Below are 20,816 nucleotides of genomic sequence, written 5' to 3' on the forward strand. Positions count from 1 at the left end.
ATAAAACTAAAGCCTTTTTGGAGTTATGAAGGATGCAGTACTACTCTATAGGTACTCAAGATTAACAGGATATTGAGTGAAAACGAGCATTTCACCCCCCCTTTAAAATCTAACCAAGCAACTTAAGACTGATTTTGTGCTCCAGGGTCACATTTATGCTCTTTACAGGAAGTCCTGCTATTACATCTCAGCTTCCAACTTTAAATCATGCTTCTTTATAACCATTTATTTAACAGCCTCACTTTAAAAAGCTCACGCTGTTGCATATGAAATCTCTGCCTTAATCATAACCTGTAGGTCGAAGATGTCGACTTCAAAATAGCTTTATGTATTTGTAGCTACAGTATAGACTTACTAAAGAAATAGTTAAAATAGTAAAGGGAACATACTGGCTTGAGACAGTGAAATCCTCTAGTCATTAATTATGTAATTTGTCAAATAAGCTTTTGTGAAGCCATTAATGCATTGCTAAGTTTGGTTTGTCATAAATTATATATCAGGTTAGCAGAATATGAAGCCATCTGGAGTTTTGTCTTCATTTTCAAGAGTTATATCGACCACAGAAACAATACAAACACAATTAAAAATGTAGTTTCTGAAAGCATTCAATTTTAGCATCATTTATAAATGTACTTCCCATGTATATGAAACATTGATTTGAGGTGGAATTATTTTATTATGTATGAAAAAGTCAAGAAGAATTCTTGTATTGTCACTATTCTTATTCATTTGCATATGTAAATAAGCAAGTCTTTTCCAATTCTTAATTATTTGATTTATTTTTTAAATGTGTATTTAGTTTAAAAGTGTGTATAATTCACCTCACAACAGTGTAAAGTGTACAAACATCATAATATCCAGTTATTAAATGACTTACATAATGTACACTATGATACAAAATCTGTACAATAAAATAATACATATAACTGAAATATTACAATAACATTCAGGCTTTTTACAATGACATGTGGTTCAGATCCGTCATGTGCAGCACTTGATAATAACGATGATGACATCACAAACATGAATATTGGGACATAAATATTTAACAACAAACTTTCATACAGCTGGCTGAACATACAAATCAACCCAAAAATATGTTGAATAAAAATTAAGTGTATTTGTAGATTTGTTATTGAATTCTTACAAAAAAATAAATAAAATAAAAATCTATAATAATTTTAATGGGTTTTCCTAATACCAGTATTGTTCTTTTATTGCTTTTTATTATTGTTTATTATTATTACTATTTTACTATTTATTTTCACAATCAGCTTGAATAAAAGACAGCAAAATTATACCCAATATTTCCCTATTTAAATGATATTTAAATAATATTACAATAATGCATTACATAATTTTGTCATGATGCAATAGGGAGACAGTAACACAAATCCTAATGGTCCTAAAAATAAACACAATTTTCCTTTAGCCATGAACAATTTCTAATTGTTATCTTTTAATTTTGGATTGAAATATGAGCCGGCCATGTTCCACACAGCGAGCATCTTTTAGCATCAAATAATCTCTGGGTTTGCTATAGTTTCAAGGTTAGTGGCGTCAAATCAAAACACTTAACAGCAGTTGAACTAGATATCGCAGATAAACACACCAATAAACAAAACAAACAGCGATTAATCACATGACATGTCAATCAGTCAAGCTACAATATATTAACATTCAGTATAGCATGTGTACTTTAGACCTGCAGTTCAATACTGTTCAGTTCACTGGATATTTGTCATTGTGATATTAAGACTCCCTTCTGAACACTGGACTTAAATGAGCAGTTCATTAGCACTGATTTATTATTCATTGATATTCCCAGTGCTCAGGTGTGATGGAGGTGTTCACCAGCAGGTGGCGCTGTCAGGCCCAGCACCAGCACCAGGTGTTGGGGTGTTTCAGCACGGGACAGGGGCTCGATGTCACCTGGGTGGGACGTAGCCGAAGGGTGTATGTAAACAGAGGGAATAGTTGGGCATTGAGTTGTTACTGCTGGGCAGTGGGTTGATGTGATAGTGTTCAACCAGGACAGATAAAGACGGGAAAGTCAGATCTGCCTCCAGATACAACCGCTGCTCCTGTACATGTAGAAACCAGAGGGCAAAAGAGAATGAGTTCGATCTGCACTGAGAAACTGTGCAGGACAAGTATTTACAAAACTACCAGTCAAATCCCTGAGTGATAACACATCTCGCCTTTGTAGAAGCCTCTAATGATGTTAATATTACATCTACTGTAGATTAATGTCCATGTGAAACACTGACCTCCTCAAAGATTCGATAATTTCTGGCTTTATTTAAATCCATGTCCCAGACAACCAGCACCTGTGTAAAAAAAAAAAAAAAAAAATGTAAACACATATACATTTAAAAATATATATCTTATATAATTATATATATTTTTTAATTATTTTTTATAGTATATATATATATATATATATATATATATATATATATATATATATATATATATATACACATATATATATATATATATATATATATATATATATATATATATATAATATCTATTTTAAATAAATATAATATAATATAATATAATATAATATAATATAATATAATATAATATAATATAATATAATATAATATAATATAATATAATAACCCTGAATATGTATATTAAGTAGTCCGTACCTGTGACGTTTTTCCTGTTCCGGATTTGCGGATGCAGTACAGACCGTTCGGTGGACAGGTGTATGTGTCCTTAAATAATCTGTAATCGGTGAGTGAAGACACTTTTAGCAATGCGATTTTACACAGAGACACTGAACTAGTGATACTAGTGATCAGTCACAAGTTAAATCTGCCCCATCAAGCAAAAACAGTCCTTTCCACTAGAGGGCAGCAACACAAAGAAAAATACAACCATCATGCTCATATACTGAATATGACTTCAAATATTGTCTCGGACAAAGAAACCAAAAAGGGTTATTATCACTTTTTTAAAGGATTCTGGTTCTTTATTGTGTGTATCCCAATGTGTATGTTTCACAAACAATGCATTACACGAGTAATAAAACTTCACAAAATGAATAATAAACACAAATACTTTTACCTTTCGACATTAAAGGTTTCCATTGTGTCCACGAAAACAGAGGGAGGCAAATTCACCTGATCAGAAACAAAAGTGACAAAATGCGTTATTATTGTCACGCCAAAACCAGGTCAAAGGTTAGATGACCCTGTTTAAAAAAATAACTTATCTCGGTAAATGTTGCAACAGCAAAACAAAATAGTTAAGACTGAGAAATCATGTCAAATCCTCCACAATCTATTTCGATTCAGCAAGACATTGAGGAAGTGACTCATGGTTTCTGCTTCAATAGTCAGAGGAAAGTTTAGAAAGATTTTTAACATCGCTCCTTAAAACACTCAAACTAAACAAGCCTAAGCTATAAGAACTGAGATGTACATCCTTCAGCTGCACTTCTTTCTTTCTTTCTTTTAAAAATTAAAAATATGTTTTTAAAAAAAAAAAAATGAACTAGAATCTGTTTCCACAATATCAGCGTGTTAAATGGACGTTTACCCGAAAGTCACTCGAGTTGAGCTCAAGCCATATCAGTAATATTACAGATGATGTGAACTCACATTTTCATAGTCCTCATCTTCTGAGTCTTCTTCAGTTTTGCCGGGCACTCGTTTTTTTAAAGGGTTTTCTTCAACAGAAGAACGAAAACTCTGGCCATCCGGGGATGCTCTTCTGAGGAAAAGGCACAGACAGTTTGTATAAATAACCTTCCACATCCAAACGAGAGAAGCGTTCAAATTCAGTCTCTTTAATTCCTAACCTTAATAATTATTTATCACAATATATATATATATATATATATATATATATATATATAAAAACATATATATACATACATAGGTATATACCAGGTTAGCGCAGGTTATAAAATATCAAGTCTGAATTTCCAAAAAGCGTAATACTTATGCATTAAATTCTTTGTAAAAATCTTTTTGCCTTGAAAAGTATTTAACAGAATATCATATAAAATATTAATTCAAGCTGATTAATCCACTGTTTTAATAAGGATTAAGATGTGTACGCTCACATGTATTCAAACTAATTCTTGTTTGGTTACACCACATGACATTTTCAGAGTCATTACATTTCTTGAAAACTGAAACCATAATATGAAACCAACATGATTTTTTCAATGTTTTATGCAAACACTGTATATGATAAGACTCTTCATGAAAGTATTTAACCCTTTAAACAGCAGCCCTAAATACATTTCATAGGCATGAAAGTGTCTGCGGTGCAACTCAACAAAACCCCAAAGCAGAGACAGTTCTCAGTGAGGAATGAAAGGCTCTTACTGAAGCGAGGGTCTGCTGGGTTTGGGTTTGGTTGGTATCGGAGGCTTGTGTATCTGGCCGATTGGCCTGTTGCTGACGGAGCTGGACGGGTGAGGTGAGACGGGCCGCGGGCCAGGGGTGGGCTTCTCCCCAAGGTGCTGTTTCGACGAGTTCAGAATCACTTTCTGCAGGTTCTCAACGATGGGTAAAGTAGACGCCGTATTCCCGATCAGAGAGGCATTCGTCTTCCGTTCATAAGCAGGCATTGTGGAGAATGGGCCTGACATGGGCTTCATGCTGTTTGGAGGGGGTAAAGGAGGCATGGGGCCAGCGGGGGGTCTGTTTGACAGGTGTACGTCGGGTTTCTCTAGGTGCGGGGCGTACGGCAGCGGCGGAGGAGGGCCTTTGGCTGTACAGGACGGCTTTTTGAACGGAGGGGGGAGCGGAGGCAGCGGTCCTTTTGTGAGACGGTTTTCTCTCGGCTGAACAGGAACAGGGGGCGGAGGATACGGTGGAGGAGGAACCGTGGGTTGACCTGGAAAAACACACCAAAAAGGTTTTCCACCGTGTGGTTATAGTGCTAAATATTCTCAGTGAAGGTCTCGAAATGTGACAATCGCTAATTTCCATCCATTCACGCTTAGAAAACTATCAGTGGCTTCAAAACGATCACCCTGGAGGTGTTACCTTTCAGGGGTTAATAAGGTACAAATATGTGTCAACTTTTGTACCTGTTAGCTTTGTGACAGCTTCGTATGTGTTTTTTTGAAGGGTGAAGAAATGAAAGAAAATCATGCATCTACCTGCTGGCACTGGCGATCCATCGTCTCCATCGCTGTCTTCATCATGCATCATATAATCTACATGAAAATACATAAGTTAAGTCATGCACAATGCACAGAAAATAAGTCACGCACAATTTTTTTTTTATTTTTTTTTATTGCAACGTTTTTATTCACAGAGTAAATGTATTCAGTAAAATAACAACAAGTATTAATTGCTATTAATCGCATCCAAAATCAAAGTTTTTGTTTACATAACGTGTGTGTGTGCTGTGTTTATTTACTATATATATATATATATATATATATATATATATATATATATATATATATATACACACATGCATGTCGGCCTATATAAAAATGTTTTTTTTTTTATATTAAAAATATTTATTTATAATATAAATTATATGAATATAATTAAAAACATGTCAATATTTCCTATATATATATATGTATGTTTGTGTATTTATATATGCTTAATAAATATACACAGAACACACACACACATATATATTGCAAACAAAAACTTTTACTTTGGATGAGATTAATCGCATTAATAATTTGACAGAACTAAATACAAGCCCTTTTTTTTAAAGAAGGATATTATAATTTTATAATAATTATAATTTTGGTAACACTGCAATAACAAACTAGCTAATATTTCATTAAGATATACATTAGCTAACATGAACTAACAATAACATTTTTTTTGTTTATTAAAGTTAATTAAATTAGGCTACAGTTTTATCAACAACTTTTTACAGCAGTTATTAATCTAACTGATAATACTTTACAATAAGGTTCCATTTGTTAGTAACTTTATTTAAAATTTAGCAATATTTCATTTAAACACTTACTTATACTTTATAAAAATCAAAAGTTGTATCTGTTAATTTTATTCAATGAACTGTAAATACTTTTCTATAAACATTTTATAGACACATATGTTTGAAGATCCTTCATGTCTGTCAGTGTTCACCTGCTTCAGGATCTTCTTCAGAAGGACTGATCTCCAGCGGCTCCTCTAACTGACCGTATAAACTCTCCGAATCTAAATCATCACTGTTTAAACAAGAAAATTGAGAGAAAGGTGACTCAGAAGACAGTTCAAAATCTCAATGGAGAACTGCATTAGCAAGCAGTGATTTATAAGAAAGAGGAAGAGGATACAGCTGTACAAAATCCCAAGAAATCAAAGATAAGACTTGAAGGTAAAAACCATATGGTGTAAGAATTATTTATATCCAGTTCATGCATCATTAGTGGTTTTAAAAGCTTAATTGAAAATACAAGCACATGTGTTATACAAGTACAACATGTTTTTATCAGTGACTGAGCATTTCAATGAGGTTGATTTGACAGAAGGGTTTACCTTGGAAGAGGCAGATCCCTTTTATCATTATAATAGTTGATCTCTTTTCTTAAGATCCGCATCCATTTCTATAAGAGATTAAATAAATACACACTGAATTTTATTTCTGCATTTTTATTTTCATTAACCCGTTTAGTTGTGCGGTGCTATTTGACGTGATCTCACCTTTCTCTCATCCTCACTCGCCGCTGAGAAATACCACGTACGGTGTCTCTTGCTGAAGTGGACGATCTTAAAAGGAAAAACGTTGCTGGATGTTGTTTCCTCTGCTGCACGTAAGACTCTGCCAAGCAAGACAAAAAAATAAAATGAAAAATTTATATATATTAATTTAAATGCACACTGCTATGCAAAAGTTGGGGGTCTAGATATACATATACATATATAAATATTTATTTCAAATGTATTCAAAATAAAAAAATAGTGTGCATTAATATATATATATATATATATATATATATATATATATATATATATATATATATATATATATATATATATATATATATATATAAATAATGGCACATTATTTCTTTATTTTGAATAAATTCATACTTCTGTTAAGCAAAAGGTACATTAAATTGATCAAAAGTGACATTAAAGAAAAATGTAACAGTTTCCACAAAAATCTGAAGCAGCACAACTGTTCTTAGCATTGATAATAATAATAATTGTAAAAAATTAATGTTTCTTGAACAGCAAATCAGTATATATGAATGATTTCTGTAGCTCATGTGACACTGAAGACTGATGCTGAAAATACAGCTTTGATCTCAGGAATAAATTCGATTTTAAAGTATATTACAATAGACAATGGTTATTTTATATTGTAATAACATTTAAGAATATTGTTGTCCTTAATGTATTTTGGTCAAATAAATGCAGCCTAACAAAAAACTCAAGAATGCTTTCCATCACTACTGTTTTTTTTTTTACTGTTGTTATTATTAATAATTTATACCTAGGGTTAATCATTTGAACAAATCCTTTTTAAAATGTACTTCAAACAACAGTTTTCCTGAGACACACGGCATGTCTAGCTCATCTGAGAACTCCCTGTGCTCTGCCGTATTAATTCAGAGGGCTATTTTTACCCAACCACAGCAGGAAAAACTCATGCACAATAATTACACGCTCACCATATGGTGCAGTGAACCTGCTGAGGGAGACCCACTGCAGGAATCGAAACACTTTCCACCGCTTTAACTTCATGGAAAGTGTAACATTCGACAGAACATACGACCGTCACGCAATCGTTGCTCTTTTATGCACAGGAAACACATATGCAGGACAGTCTGGTGCAGAATCGAAACTCTTAAAGCGCTTAAAAACAGGCCACACGAAGAACACACAGCTGTGGACGGGATGTGGTCTGTGAATATATATGTGATGGCCACTGGTAACTTAACATACGTATTACAAAACTGAGCATGGAGAGGTGGGCCACAGAAACTTTCTCTGCCTGTGTGATAACAGATGCATCAGAACCTCATATGAACAGATGCAGTGTTATAAAAGTAACCAGTGGAAATAAGCAGCTAACAACCAACCTGTTGTAGCCATTGAGTGAAAACGCTCCTTGAGGTGCGGCAGAAGTACTGCTCTTGAAATAGTAGACGCAGCCTTTGTGGATTATGATGAAGCGAAGAGGCCCTGTGAAAGCGGCAGAAATTCAGTATATGTCTTTCCAAGCCAGATTAAACAGCACAATAGTTTCAGCACACAAGCGAGTGTTTATAATCGCTCGGTGTCCATTTCTTAAGAGGAATATTCTGTAGCACCTCACTGCAAGGTGCAATTTGTTAATATTTGTTAATGCGTTAAGCATTACGAACAATGAAGCGCGTTTTTCGATCTAAACTTACTATTAATGTGACCTTTCAACCTGAACTGTTTGAAATGTTTAAGTACGTTAAAAAACAAACGCACATGAACTTTACAACACTTTGGTTCAGTTTGTATTTTTTCATTAGTTAACTACATTAGATAAAACAGAACTGATTATAGCTGATGTTAATTTCAACATTCAATAACACTGTATTAAAATCAATAGCTGTATGTTTAAATAATTTAATAAACCTGAGCCGAAATGAACTAACAGTTGTATTTTTATTAACTAACCTTAAAAGAGATTAATAAAGACATGTATTGCTGGTTGTCAGTTCATGTATAAACCACCGGAACATTATTATAAAGTGTTAACAAAGTGTTTTTTCCATTGCTAATTATGACACCTAATGCATATCTAATGATAACAAACTGAACCTTACAGTAAACGGCAGAGAATATTCCAGACTAGTCAACATGAAACAGCATCTGACTTCCGGAGTAACCTTAACCAGCAGTAAATTACTGAAATAACTGGTAATACTTTGGAAATATTGCATTACATACAAGATTAGCTTAACAGCTATTTATCTACTGGTTATAGGAGTATTCCTTTAAAGGGGAAGCTCACACCAAAATGAAAATGTAGTCATTATTTATTCAGCATCATATCATTACAAACCAGCATGAATTTGTGTTTTGCACTGAACACAAGCAAGAACATCTCTGTTTGCACTCAGAATGAAAGCCAGTTGGGATCAAACAACACTGGACCCTATTTACTTTCATTGTATGGACCAAATCATTTTTCTGAAATATCTTCTTGCATATTCAACAGAAGAAAGTCATACTGGTTTGGAACAACAGTGAGGGTGAGCAAATGACAGAATTTTCCTTTCCCCATTCTGTTTATTTATTTCTGACATGTTGGTGTTATATCTTTCACTTGGATGTCATAAGTTGCACTGAGTAAATACAGCTGCTTCATTTCAGACTGCAAAGCAACAAAATATGATTATTTTAAAGCAGTGACTCTTTTCTGTATGCCCACTGAACACATTTAGTGTTTTGTCTGTTGACTGACGAGCCGTGCAAAACTCACATTTCATCAGACTGAACTGGCTGCCCCCTTTCTTGTGCAGATATCCAGATGTGGAGACCCCTCCTGGCATGGTGAGCAGATTCTGAGCTCCGATAGCCCTCATGGGAATGGGCCAGGAGACCGGCGTAGCAGCCATATTTCTGTAAATAACAAGATAGGTTGGTTTTTGATTGCTAATATATGTGTTAGCCTCACACTCGACGATTACCCTACTTCGGGGGAAGTGCTGAGGCGTCTTACTTCATGAACACCATTTATACGACCACCCAGAACATCCCAACAAACATCCACAATTAGGGATGCACGATATTGGATTTTGGCCGATATTCGATATGCCGATATTTTCAAAATAATTTTGGCCGATGCCGATACCGATATCGATATATATACAAATATATACTGATATATTTAAACTTTAATTTTACTGAAGAGAAATCCATGTATCTCTTCTGTACTGATTCTACCATAAATTTATTATTTTACAAATGTAGACAGACATTCACATCTGAAAAACAGGTCAATTATTTCGCTTGGAGAATATCGGTTTGGCTCATCGGCAGAAATATTCATATCGGCCGATACCGATAATGGTCATTTTAAGCTTTTATCGGCCGATACCGGTATTGTGCCGATATTATCGTGCATCCCTATCCACAATAACAAACTACCAGAAAAACTCCAGCCAAGTCACAGATGAGCTAATATTCAGATTACGATTTGTTTAAAACTATTCAACAATCTTAAAAATGAAGGTTGTAAAAGAGTTTTTTTCACAGCAATGCCACAGAACGCACACGTCTTCCACTTCACTGTGGTAAACCTACAATTATGTAAAGAAAAGAAGGTTAGGAACGGCAGCAGATAAGCGTAGGAGTTCAGACGACATATTTTTCTTAATAAACATCAAAGTTTCTCATTATCAGAGATCTAGAGATCAGTCTGAGATGCTGTTCATGGGCGAGCATGGGTAAACCTCAGACCAACAGAATCGTTTGTGCAGAGGAGCTCTTCTGATGTGCTGATGTAATAAATCTGAACAATGTTCCTCTGCACGTAACAGACCAGAATTCTGTAGTGTGGGAGTTATGTATTTGTGTATAGGCCAAAACTAACATTTGCATCTCCATCATCCTGAAGATTTTTTAGTTAAATGCTTGAAATAAGGTCAATTGTTGAAATAAGTTTTTAGTCATCACGAAAAAGGTGGTCACTATCAAGTTGCTAAATGGCGCTGCAGAGCTTGTCGGGACATTTAATCCATCATGATAAACTCATGTACTGACTCGTCACTTTCACATCCTCATTGTGTTTAAAACCAGGCTCTTACAAACTATTCTAACACGAACTTTAGGGGGAAATATTTTTTTAAATAGAAGGACTGAAAGAGTTTTGAGAGTGAAGTTTAGTGATGGTGAAGTCATGCAAACCCTTCATTTATTGATCGTCTACTTTCAGACTTCTACTTTTGGCGATTTAATTTAGGCCACTAAGGGCCTCAGAAAACCTCCAAGATGACTCAAAATAATTTCAATATAAGATAAAACAAGCTTTCAAATAAACTTAAACTCAAGATATTTATTATTTTAATTCACTTTCTTTTTTGACAATTTCTTTGGATTTCGTTGGAAAACCTGGATGCATGAACCCTTATTTTAAAAGCATTTAAAATAATTTTATTTTATAAAATCGTATAAATCCATGTGAATCCTTATAATTCTAAATTTTTCTTACAATGCCAAGGTCTAAAATATTTTATTGGATAAAACTGTGAGTAAAATATATATATATTTTAAAACTTAGCCAAAAAAATCTGCCCAACTGGAAAAGTCAAGAGGCCTTTGAATATTTTTGTGGACGTCGTTGGGCCTTGGAGGCAAAAAGGTTGAGAACCACTGCGCAAAACTAAACGACAAAAAAACCCTTCAACATCTGAGCAGACAATACTGGAACCAGACATAACAAATCACAGACCAAACAAAGACTCAGTCAAAACACATAAACGATGAAAAAAACACAACAGCCATCCAAAAGCATCAAATACAATCACGGGAACCACAACAAAATTCATGCTTAAGATCCACAATTTCATAGAATATGCAGTATTTTGTGATCATAAACACCACATAATTGTACTTCACATAAACAACCGACTCCAAACAAACTTCGTCCCATGCGTCCCACACACTTACCTTCTGCTGACGCATCTTCTGATGCTCTGCACGGCTTTACTCTCTCTCAACATACTGCCAGAAGAGACCAGAGAGCATCAAGAGTTTGTCTCACCACAGAACTCACAGCTATCTCTAAACCTTGAATCTGACCAGCACAAAGACAGAACCGGAAACCCTACATTTCCTCTGGAAAGTTTGAGCCCCTCGAGGGGCTTATCTGTCAGCAGACACAGACGGGAACGGAGGACGGTCCATCTATCACTGGGTGGAGCGGGGAGATTAGAATCCCACGGGACAATCGTGACCTGAATGAGAAGTGTAATGGTGGCATAGTGCATCTCATCATGACATCATAATATCCAACCAAAGAATTACGGTCCAGGAACGTGCTTGTGACTAAGAGACGCTATTCTTAGGAGTTAAGTAGAAGTTTAGTGTGGCACTGTCAGCAAACGCTCTTGACCTTTACAGACTGCACTTCACGGAAATCAAATGACCAGCGACATCTTTCTGAACAGAAGTTCTTCTTTCTCTTGAGGATCTGGTGTTGATGTAATGAGGCTAAACTGAGTCTGCAGGGGATCTCTACTAGCAGACCGTCTGTTCATCTCTGTTGCTCAATGTTTCCGACCATGATTGACATCAGGGGCCCTATTTTAACGATCTGAAACGCAAGTGTCAAAGCGCGAAGCGCAAGTAACTTTGTGGGCGGGTCTCGGCGCTGTTGCTATTTTCCCGGCGGGATAAATGGCTCTTGCGCCCGGCGCAAATCTAAAATGGGTTGGTCTGAAGTAGCTTCATTATTCATAGGTGTGGTTTGGGCGTAACGTGAAATAAACCAATCAGAGCGTCATCCAACATTCCCTTTAAAAGCAGGTGCGCAAGTTCCATTATGGATTGCTAGTATTATGGGCGTATTTACCAGGCGCATGCCAGGAGCGGTTCACAGCCGAGGAGACTGATGTTCTTGTAAGAGCAGTGAAAGACAGAGAAGTTGTGTTGTATGGGGATGGGAGAAACCCACCCAAAATAGCGTCGGTTAAACAGGCGTGGGAGGAAATAGCCACAATTGTTTCATCGATTTTTTTTTTCCTGGTTCTTGACGGACAAACAAATTTGTCAGATGTCCTTATATACATATATGTCTTGCCACTATCGGGCAAACAGGTCTGATCCTTAATTACTACAATTAGCCTGAATAATTTGTAAGCAAGATTTCACAATGATTTCCGTCATCTCATGTGTTAATATTTTTTTAGTGTAACAATTTATGATTTGCAAAAATAACTGTTGCATCTGTGTAGATTACATGAGCAAAGTGTATGCGCGTTGTGCACGCTATACATTATGGTCAAGCTTGCGCCCTTAAAATAGCATAATGAACAACGCGCAACGCGCCACTGACTTTAGACTAGGTTTTTTCTGGTCAGTGGCGCAATTGTTTAATGGAACAGCAAAATAGCACCAGGGATTGTTTGCGCCGGAACACGCCTCCTTTTTTGCGCTGAACCGCCCAGGGAGCGCAAGTTCATTCACTAGTTTAGCGACGTGCTTCTGTGGAGGGAAAAGCGCGCTTTGCGCGGGTGCAAAATAGGAATGACACATGCGTCGGTGTACAAAGTCAATTGCGCTGGGTGCAAGATAGGGCCCCAGGTGTCATTTATCACAAGTTAGAGGCAAGTGTGTTTTGTTGACACTTGTGCAACTGAATATAATTATGTGTCTTTTCTTTTCTATTTTAAAGTAGTGTGTCTAAGCCAGCATCACTATTACTATTTAAACAGTCTTGTATCAAAGTATTAAAAAAGTCATCCTATGCCATTTGCCATGAAAATAATAATAATAATAATAATAATAATAATAATTAAAAAAAGTTTAAAAGTAGTGCTTCTAAAATTCTGGCATGCACAACATATCTTCCTTACACATATTAATCATTATTTTCACATTTATTTATTTATTTGGTTTTAAAATAAAAATATCATGAATTAACTATAAGAATAAATAATAACTATTGACCATAATACATAGCAATTTCCTATGTATCTTTATATAGCTTTATATATAGTCAAACAATAGTTTTTTCAAATATTTATACGATTTTAGTGCTTAAAACAAAAGAAAGAGAGATACATTTTTTATTCCAGATTACTTTAAATGTAATGCCTCTAAAATGGTCATGAAGTGTGTGCAACATACATACATACATATTTTTCATATTTTTCATACATACACTTTTAATAATTATTTTCAAAAGTTGATTTCCTTTTTTTTTCAATTATCATAGATTATTAGGCAAACAAAGATTTTTAAATACGTATATTATAAGTATTTTTTCTTGCTTTTTTAGTCCTCAACATTTTGAAAGATTTTACATGCTTTACATTTACTATTTAGTTTGTTGTGTATTTTTTAGACATGCACACACACACACACACACGCACGCAAAAATGCAAACACGCAAACATGCAAACACACGTTTACTTAGCTATCTATAGTGGGACATTGCATAGACTTCTATTGTTTTTATATACAAATTTAAAAAAAGATAAAATACTTTTTAACGTATACCCACTCCTACCCCTAAAACTACCCCTCACAAAAAACTTTCTGCATTTTTTTAATTAAAAAAAAAAATAGTTTACTTGTATACCAGTTTTACAAATGAGGACGTCCCCAAATGAAGGTTTTTTTGTGATTGTTGTCAGGTTTTGCTCACTTTTGGGTACAAATTTGTCGCCAAAATATAGTACACACACACACACACACATATAAACTGTTAAATAAACAGTTATCGTGTCCTTGTTACATGTTGGATATGCAACTAACCCTAATTCAAACCCTAACCCTATTGTAAGATGACACCTTAAAATAAAGTGTAACCAAAAAACTAGTCAAGTATTCAACTGTTACTCAGAATGACCCAGCAGTGCACTGCTATTGCAAACAAACACATGGGTGACACTAAGCTATGAAGTATTAATCTTAAAAAAACACACACACACACAGGCCGTAATCGGACACAGGATGGTCATGGTCATAGAAAAAAAAACAACACGAAAGAAAAAACAGGGTGGGGTGGGGAAGATTACAGCCTTGTTCAAACAACTTCCTGATCCTGTTGTTAGAAACATAACTCCAAGTGTTGACAAGCATGAATTAGCCAAACATTTATTTTTGAAAGAGGATGAAGAATGAAGAGTGGACGTAACGCACCAGAATGGAGCCACATGGTTGTAGTATGATCCACAATGCTTTTGTAATAATTTATAATCATTTTCCTTTTTTTTGGTGTGTGTGTGTGTTTGTGTAGAATAACATACGAATACGATCATAGATTTGGGAAATGAAGGAGTAAATATGGAAGAAGTTCTTGGAGGAATTCACTAATGCACACACGACCACAATGTTCACTCTAATGTTCCCCCTTCTCGAAAGTACAAGATTTCAAGTCAGCCCGTCCACAACAAGAAGTAGAAGAAGAAGAAGAAGAAGAAGAAGAAGAAGGAAACTGAAACATATTTGGCTTTCTTCCCCACCCACATTGTTGTGATGACATCAGTGGAAATGGTTTTTTTTTTCAGAGGCAGTGCAAGTTAGTGCACTTTGATTAAAAATAATGAGTAAAAGTGTATTCTTTGAAGGGCACTGTCCACAATAAGACTAGGAATTTGTGAAGTGAAAAGTATCAATTTCCACTATGAAAGCAATCGTAGCTTAGTGGCGTGTCAGTGTTTCCACACGAGACATTTAACAACGTTTCCATTCACAATGACCAGACCCTGACCTCCTCTTTAGATGTGGCTGAGTATAAGAATAAACTGTGTCCTCACTCTTAGGTGATATAACATCTGAGAGGTGTCTCGCACACTGTACCGACCCACTATGCAATGTACAGAAGCTAAGACCTTCAGAGAACTACTACACCAACAACAAATCAACAGATGAAACCATTCGATATAACTGTAAATATACTTTCCCAGCCTTATTATCCGACATCCAAAGTGACCTAAACTGAATGCTGAATGTTACTTTAAACTGGCTGGATAAAATACCTCATCTATTTGACTAAAAGAAGCAACAAATGAAGGTCAGTTCGATTTTATAGTAAGATGTCATTTGTCCAGTTCACCAGAGTTAGCGAGGCTAGCACCTAGCCAACATATTGACAAATATCTTCACTTAAACTGGTTTTTCACTTGCAATTTCTAACTCAAGCCAAACCCGACTATGGTTTTGTAGTCTGCTTTAGTCTTTAGTCAATGTGTAAGTCCCCTGTAGAATCTAGAACAGGGTTTTAAATGTCATTAGCACAGCTGAGTGTCACATTAAAGCACCTGTTAAAACTAGTCCACATATTGTATGGTTAACCGTAGGAAAAATCAGGTTTATTAGGTGCTTGGCATGCAATATTATCAGTAGAGAAAGTAGGCTATAGATGTCTGTACATTCCACCCGATTTCTGACATAATTGGTACTTGTCCGCTAAGTCTTTCTAATGTTTTCTGTACGGCTGTTCACAGATGGCTGGGTCAGGGTGATTTTTCCTCGCTGGTCTTTTATGGTAATATCAATAAATTTAGCAATCCTGAATGACACATCACATAAAACAAACTCTTGTCTGTCACTGACCATGTCAAAAAGACAGCCTCTTTCTGTGGAAATGTTTGGTCACATTGTAACATGGTCTATTATTAATATTGCATGAATCAAGGTTTACACACTGAGAAAAATTTGGCGTAGAAACAATTTTCACTCAGAATTGCAGGTTCATAATTAATAGACACATGACGCATTTAATAAGTTTAATTTTGAAGCAGAAAGACTGAAATATTATTGTAAAAAATACTCTTATAATGGTATTTGCAACTTCAATTATTATTATTATTATTATTATTATTATTATTATTAATAAGCTACAGTGCACAGTAGCTTTAAACCTAGATTAAATACCTAATAAATACCTTACATTTTTAAACCTTTTATGCTAGTACAAAAACACATTTATAAGATGAATATACTTAAACTCTATGATTTAAATAGCCTTTACGCTAATATAAAAGGACATATTTTACTAACACTTTATATTAGCGAAGACATTCACTATTAATTAAGTGTTTTCCTTCAATAAACTCCTAATTTGCTTCTTATTGATAGTATGTATGGTAATTGTTGTAGTAAATCAGGTTCGGTATGGGGTAGGGTTATGGTATCAAGAATATGCAGTTATTATTTCGGAGTGTCTCTTTACACTAGGTGCAAATAGTCAACACTATAAAAGTCAACTGGGATCGTCAGCTCAAATGGTGTAGATGGTAAAGTGTGTACTGTAGTCTTTTTGACGTGATAGACCGTGATAGAGTTCGAATCCGCCTTTTGCCGAACTTTTCCCCCTCCCTTTTCAAATCTCATATCACAATAAATCTCAAATGAAGGATTTACAAATTTTATATGAAGTATAAATATCAGAAAAAATCATGCTGTTTTAACAGTGTCAATTGAATCAATCGCTATGTGCACTTAGTGTACCTAGCCTCTATCGTTAATAAAATATCCCATTTTCACTTAGTGCAAATAGCTGCTGCCTTATTATTTTTGCTCTGCACATTTCTCTTTCTTTCATTTCCTGCCATCTAATATGTGCACATCACTTCCAGAAACAGAAGAACTGCTTTAAAATAAAGCAGGAGATGATAGACACCTGTAACACAGCCCGACATGACATCTGCCTACTAAGGTTAGATATAAGAACACCAAAGTTTCTCAGTCAGTTGCATGCGCCCCCATATTCTAATCTGTTCAAATGCATGAGCATCCAGACTGAAAAGGTCATGTAAACACATTTAACATGAGGTAGGAGTTAAAGGTGTAGTGTAAAGTACATCTTGCGGCCTTGAATGTGCCAGGGATTTTCCCTGCAACTCGGTGCAATAATGAGTATAAATGAAAAACAAGTACATCTTCTTGACATTAAATCTAAAGCTTATCTAGAGTCAAACTACTACAGATTATATGTTGGCAGCACGCATTAGCAGTGCTGTATTTTGTGGGCACCATGTGGGTGCGCTTCAATCAATCACCACAAACTAGCCACATTTTTACTGTACTTCTTAAAATCGACGAGAAATCACAAGGTATCCCATTTACTATTTAGTCTAGCACAGTACTAGTCCACAATATTGTAGCAACCCTCAAACTTGAGGGAATTACATTGAAGTTTAAACAGAAAATAATGGCAAAATACTCTTTTGAACATTGAATCAGTGTCAGATTATGGATTTGTAGGAGGACTACAAAAGCACCAAGGTGAAGAAACCCGCATACTTACTTTTTACAGAACTCCTGGATGCACATCTTCGCATGCGCCTGTTGCAGATGAGCAAAGGAGCGCTTTTGTTTCACTGAAAGAGCCATTGGTTCTGGCTGGTGTCTGTCACCATGTTCTCTGGTTGATGCGCGGCGTACAGTCGGAAGTTCGAGTTAGTTGAGGGTTCAGGCACGACTGATGATCTCAGACTCATGCACAGTGCAAGTCATTTCCTCTCAGGGCCCACACTGGCATTCTCTTTTTCTGTGTCACGAAGTCACTTCCTTTTGGTGGCTGTATGGACAAACTGATTGGCCGAAGTTCTCCGAATTTGAATTCACTGACAGGGACTTTCCACCTCCTTTAACATGAAATGACGTAGTCGAGGCGGCTAGTCTGGCAAGCTTGCAACAGCTATGTTGACTCCTTGAAGTATCTTGTAGCTTGTAGGCTTCTAAGTTCATTCATGAAACCGAAGACTACCAAAACAGATGTATTCTGTTGCGAAGCTTAGTAGTTTCGTGATTGAGAGTGACAGTCAGTATCACTATTGGTATCGCTCATATTAAGGTCAGGGATTTGAACAAACCCTATTCTTAAGTACTAAACTTTAATGTGTAACTCCTTGCTACACAAATTGTGCATCAAATGTGTCCTAAAGAATCAGATTCATAATTGCCACAGATATGAGCAACAAAATCCCAAAAACCCAGAGTCAAATCTTGGTCAGGAAAGGTTTTGACCAATCAGCAAGCACCTAACAACTACCAAAAATTGCGTTGCACTTCTGTATCTTATTCAAATTATGTAGAATGATTAAATAAACAAATATTTTGCATTTTGAATGCCAACAGTCATATATGGTCAAGTTCCTGAACCAAATTCAGGTGCTCCCAAAGGTAAACAAAGCGTTTGCTTACTTCCTTTTTATAAACACTGCTGCCTGTGTAATACAGACCAGACTATAGTAAGTCATTACACATGACACAGGGCTGACCAAATTTGTAATACAATCTTAAGCAAACTTTTTTGCATCAGACTTTACAGAGAATTACAACTCTAATTCAGTGACCTCGGTTATTCGTCAAGTCTAGTCAAATATAGGCTAACCCTTTTCACGAGAGACATTGTTTCAAAGCTGCTTTGCAGGAAATCACGATGTTAATGTTTGTAATATCTTAACTTCTTCAGGACTGATTAGAACCGGGCAATAATATAGTTACATGTTGCGACGATACAAGCAATCAAGCAGTTGCTATAAAGTAGGCCCATGTATTGTGAGTATACTCAACTTTATATAAAAATTGTTACATTTCGCGACAAAATAAAATACGAAGCAGTTGAGATTGTGTTGAGAAACTTTCAAATAGAAACACAGATACTACATTTATTGTACAAGAGGACCCAACGGTGTCTAAAATATTTATTATTATTTTCTTTTTTAACTCCACTGGTGTATATCCGCTTATATGACACCTAAAACCATCCAAATGATCTTTAGCCGATCCTCTTTAAACTGTACTTCAAAACTACTGAATAATGACGGGATTATTTCAACGACAATAGTTTGCCATAGAAATTACAGCACTGGCTCTATGGCCTTATTATGACGATAAATCCAGACCTGGTTTCATTTAAGAAAGGAAAGTGTAGCTTCTACAACATCCCCTAAAAATAAAAAACGAGCAGAAATCCCCTGAAAGAGGATGCAAGCTCGAACGAGTTCCTTCTCTTTTTCATCAGTTCGGTGGGATGTGCACAAGTTGCATCGCCTCTCCTGATAACAACGATCAGTATTTTAAGCCAAAAGCAAAATCTCTAAAGCAACAATTAACAGAATAGCAGGCATCATGAAGAGGAATTTGTTTCGAATGATTAAAAGGACTCACCCATTGAGATGATCTAATGGAGCTTCGCTTGTGAGCTTAAAGTCAGTGGTTAGTAGTGAGCAGAAGTCCACTTCCTCTCTGCTGCACTTGAATGTGCTATTTATGATCCTCCCATTTACAACTCTGCCTTTGTTCTGTTGCTTTATCAAGAGCTTGGTTTCAATCAGCAATGCCACCCACTGAACATCTTAACACATTGATGAGCGTATGCATGATTCTTTGCACTGCTAAATTATTGCACAGTCTCACTTATTCAGCATACAGTTCCTTTTTTATTTCTTGCTAATTTAGTTCAAAGGAAATTGTTGTTCTAATGGAGGTGCGTATCTAGATATGGAAACTAATGTTAAAAAAATCTTTTACATGCAAAAATTTGTTATCCTGATGAAGCAATTTTAAATTCCTGAATAAAATGCCAGGATAGCTGAAGTGTCAACGTTGTCACTATAGGTTTGGGATTAAGTTATGCATAAATAAAATGCTGCGAGACACTTAAAAATAATTGACTGTCTATTCACATTAAGTGCAAATGACTTGTCTTTTCAGCAAATGCTATTTACACAAACTCCACTCACATTAGTCTGATTGAACCAGACAAAATAACAAAAGAAACAGATCTGGTAGCATAAGTAGTGATGTGGAGAGAAAAACAGTGGCTTTAGCTTTTGATGTGACTAAGACGGCTTTAAAGAAAATATGCAAAAAGTAGAAATAAAGTGTCTAAACAAACAGGGAAATAAACAGGTTTAGAGGTGGGTTACAGGGAGAAGTATGGTCCCAAAAAGGTAGGAATTTGATAAATACATTTATATAATTATATAAAATTGTGTTCTAGACTGAGTTGCAAATAGTATATGCTTTCACTAAATATAAATAACTGCTAGCATTTAACTATTACTTACACTTATCTTAATAACTATCAAAAAGCAACAGTTGACTGACAAACAACACAAGCCCACAAACAAAGGAAGTACTACAGAGGCCGTGTGGTTGTAAACTTCCAGCAAGTGGCTAGTAAATGAGCACAGTGAA

General features: G+C 35.5%; 1 protein-coding gene across 3 annotated transcripts; it reads right to left on the reverse strand.

The window, feature by feature from the left end:
- Positions 1-752: 752 nt before the first annotated feature.
- Positions 753-19,766, reverse strand: LOC113054189 (SH3 domain-binding protein 2-like). Of its 3 annotated transcripts, none has more exons than XM_026219548.1 (13): positions 17,917-19,766; positions 9,418-9,557; positions 8,039-8,141; positions 6,654-6,771; positions 6,489-6,556; positions 6,096-6,178; positions 5,135-5,191; positions 4,353-4,866; positions 3,618-3,726; positions 3,082-3,137; positions 2,661-2,739; positions 2,271-2,330; positions 753-2,084 (listed from the first exon to the last, which is right to left on the reverse strand). In XM_026219548.1, the coding sequence occupies exons 1-13, from the start codon at positions 18,000-18,002 to the stop codon at positions 1,929-1,931; spliced, it is 1,629 nt and encodes a 542-aa protein (XP_026075333.1). In that variant the 5' UTR covers positions 18,003-19,766; the 3' UTR covers positions 753-1,928. The 3 variants fall into 3 exon arrangements, with proteins under 3 accessions (XP_026075333.1, XP_026075332.1, XP_026075334.1); XM_026219547.1 differs by having other exon boundaries at positions 3,618-3,729; positions 17,917-19,765; XM_026219549.1 differs by lacking the exon at positions 17,917-19,766 and adding an exon at positions 11,607-12,254 and having other exon boundaries at positions 3,618-3,729.
- Positions 19,767-20,816: the final 1,050 nt, after the last annotated feature.

Source organism: Carassius auratus, chromosome 35, assembly GCF_003368295.1.
Source record: "Carassius auratus strain Wakin chromosome 35, ASM336829v1, whole genome shotgun sequence".
Classification (NCBI taxonomy): domain Eukaryota; kingdom Metazoa; phylum Chordata; class Actinopteri; order Cypriniformes; family Cyprinidae; genus Carassius; species Carassius auratus.

What these genes read in the sequence shown, in the direction of transcription:
- LOC113054189 (XM_026219547.1), bottom strand. Translation starts at nt 18,002, where the DNA reads ATGGCTCTTTCAGTGAAACAAAAGCGCTCCTTTGCTCATCTGCAACAG. An exon ending in CGAGTGAGGATGAGAGAAAG is followed by an intron (nt 6,557 to 6,653) that starts GTGAGATCACGT and finishes AATCTCTTATAG; the next exon opens with AAATGGATGCGGATCTTAAG. An exon ending in ATTATCGAATCTTTGAGGAG is followed by an intron (nt 2,085 to 2,270) that starts GTCAGTGTTTCA and finishes CTACATGTACAG; the next exon opens with GAGCAGCGGTTGTATCTGGA.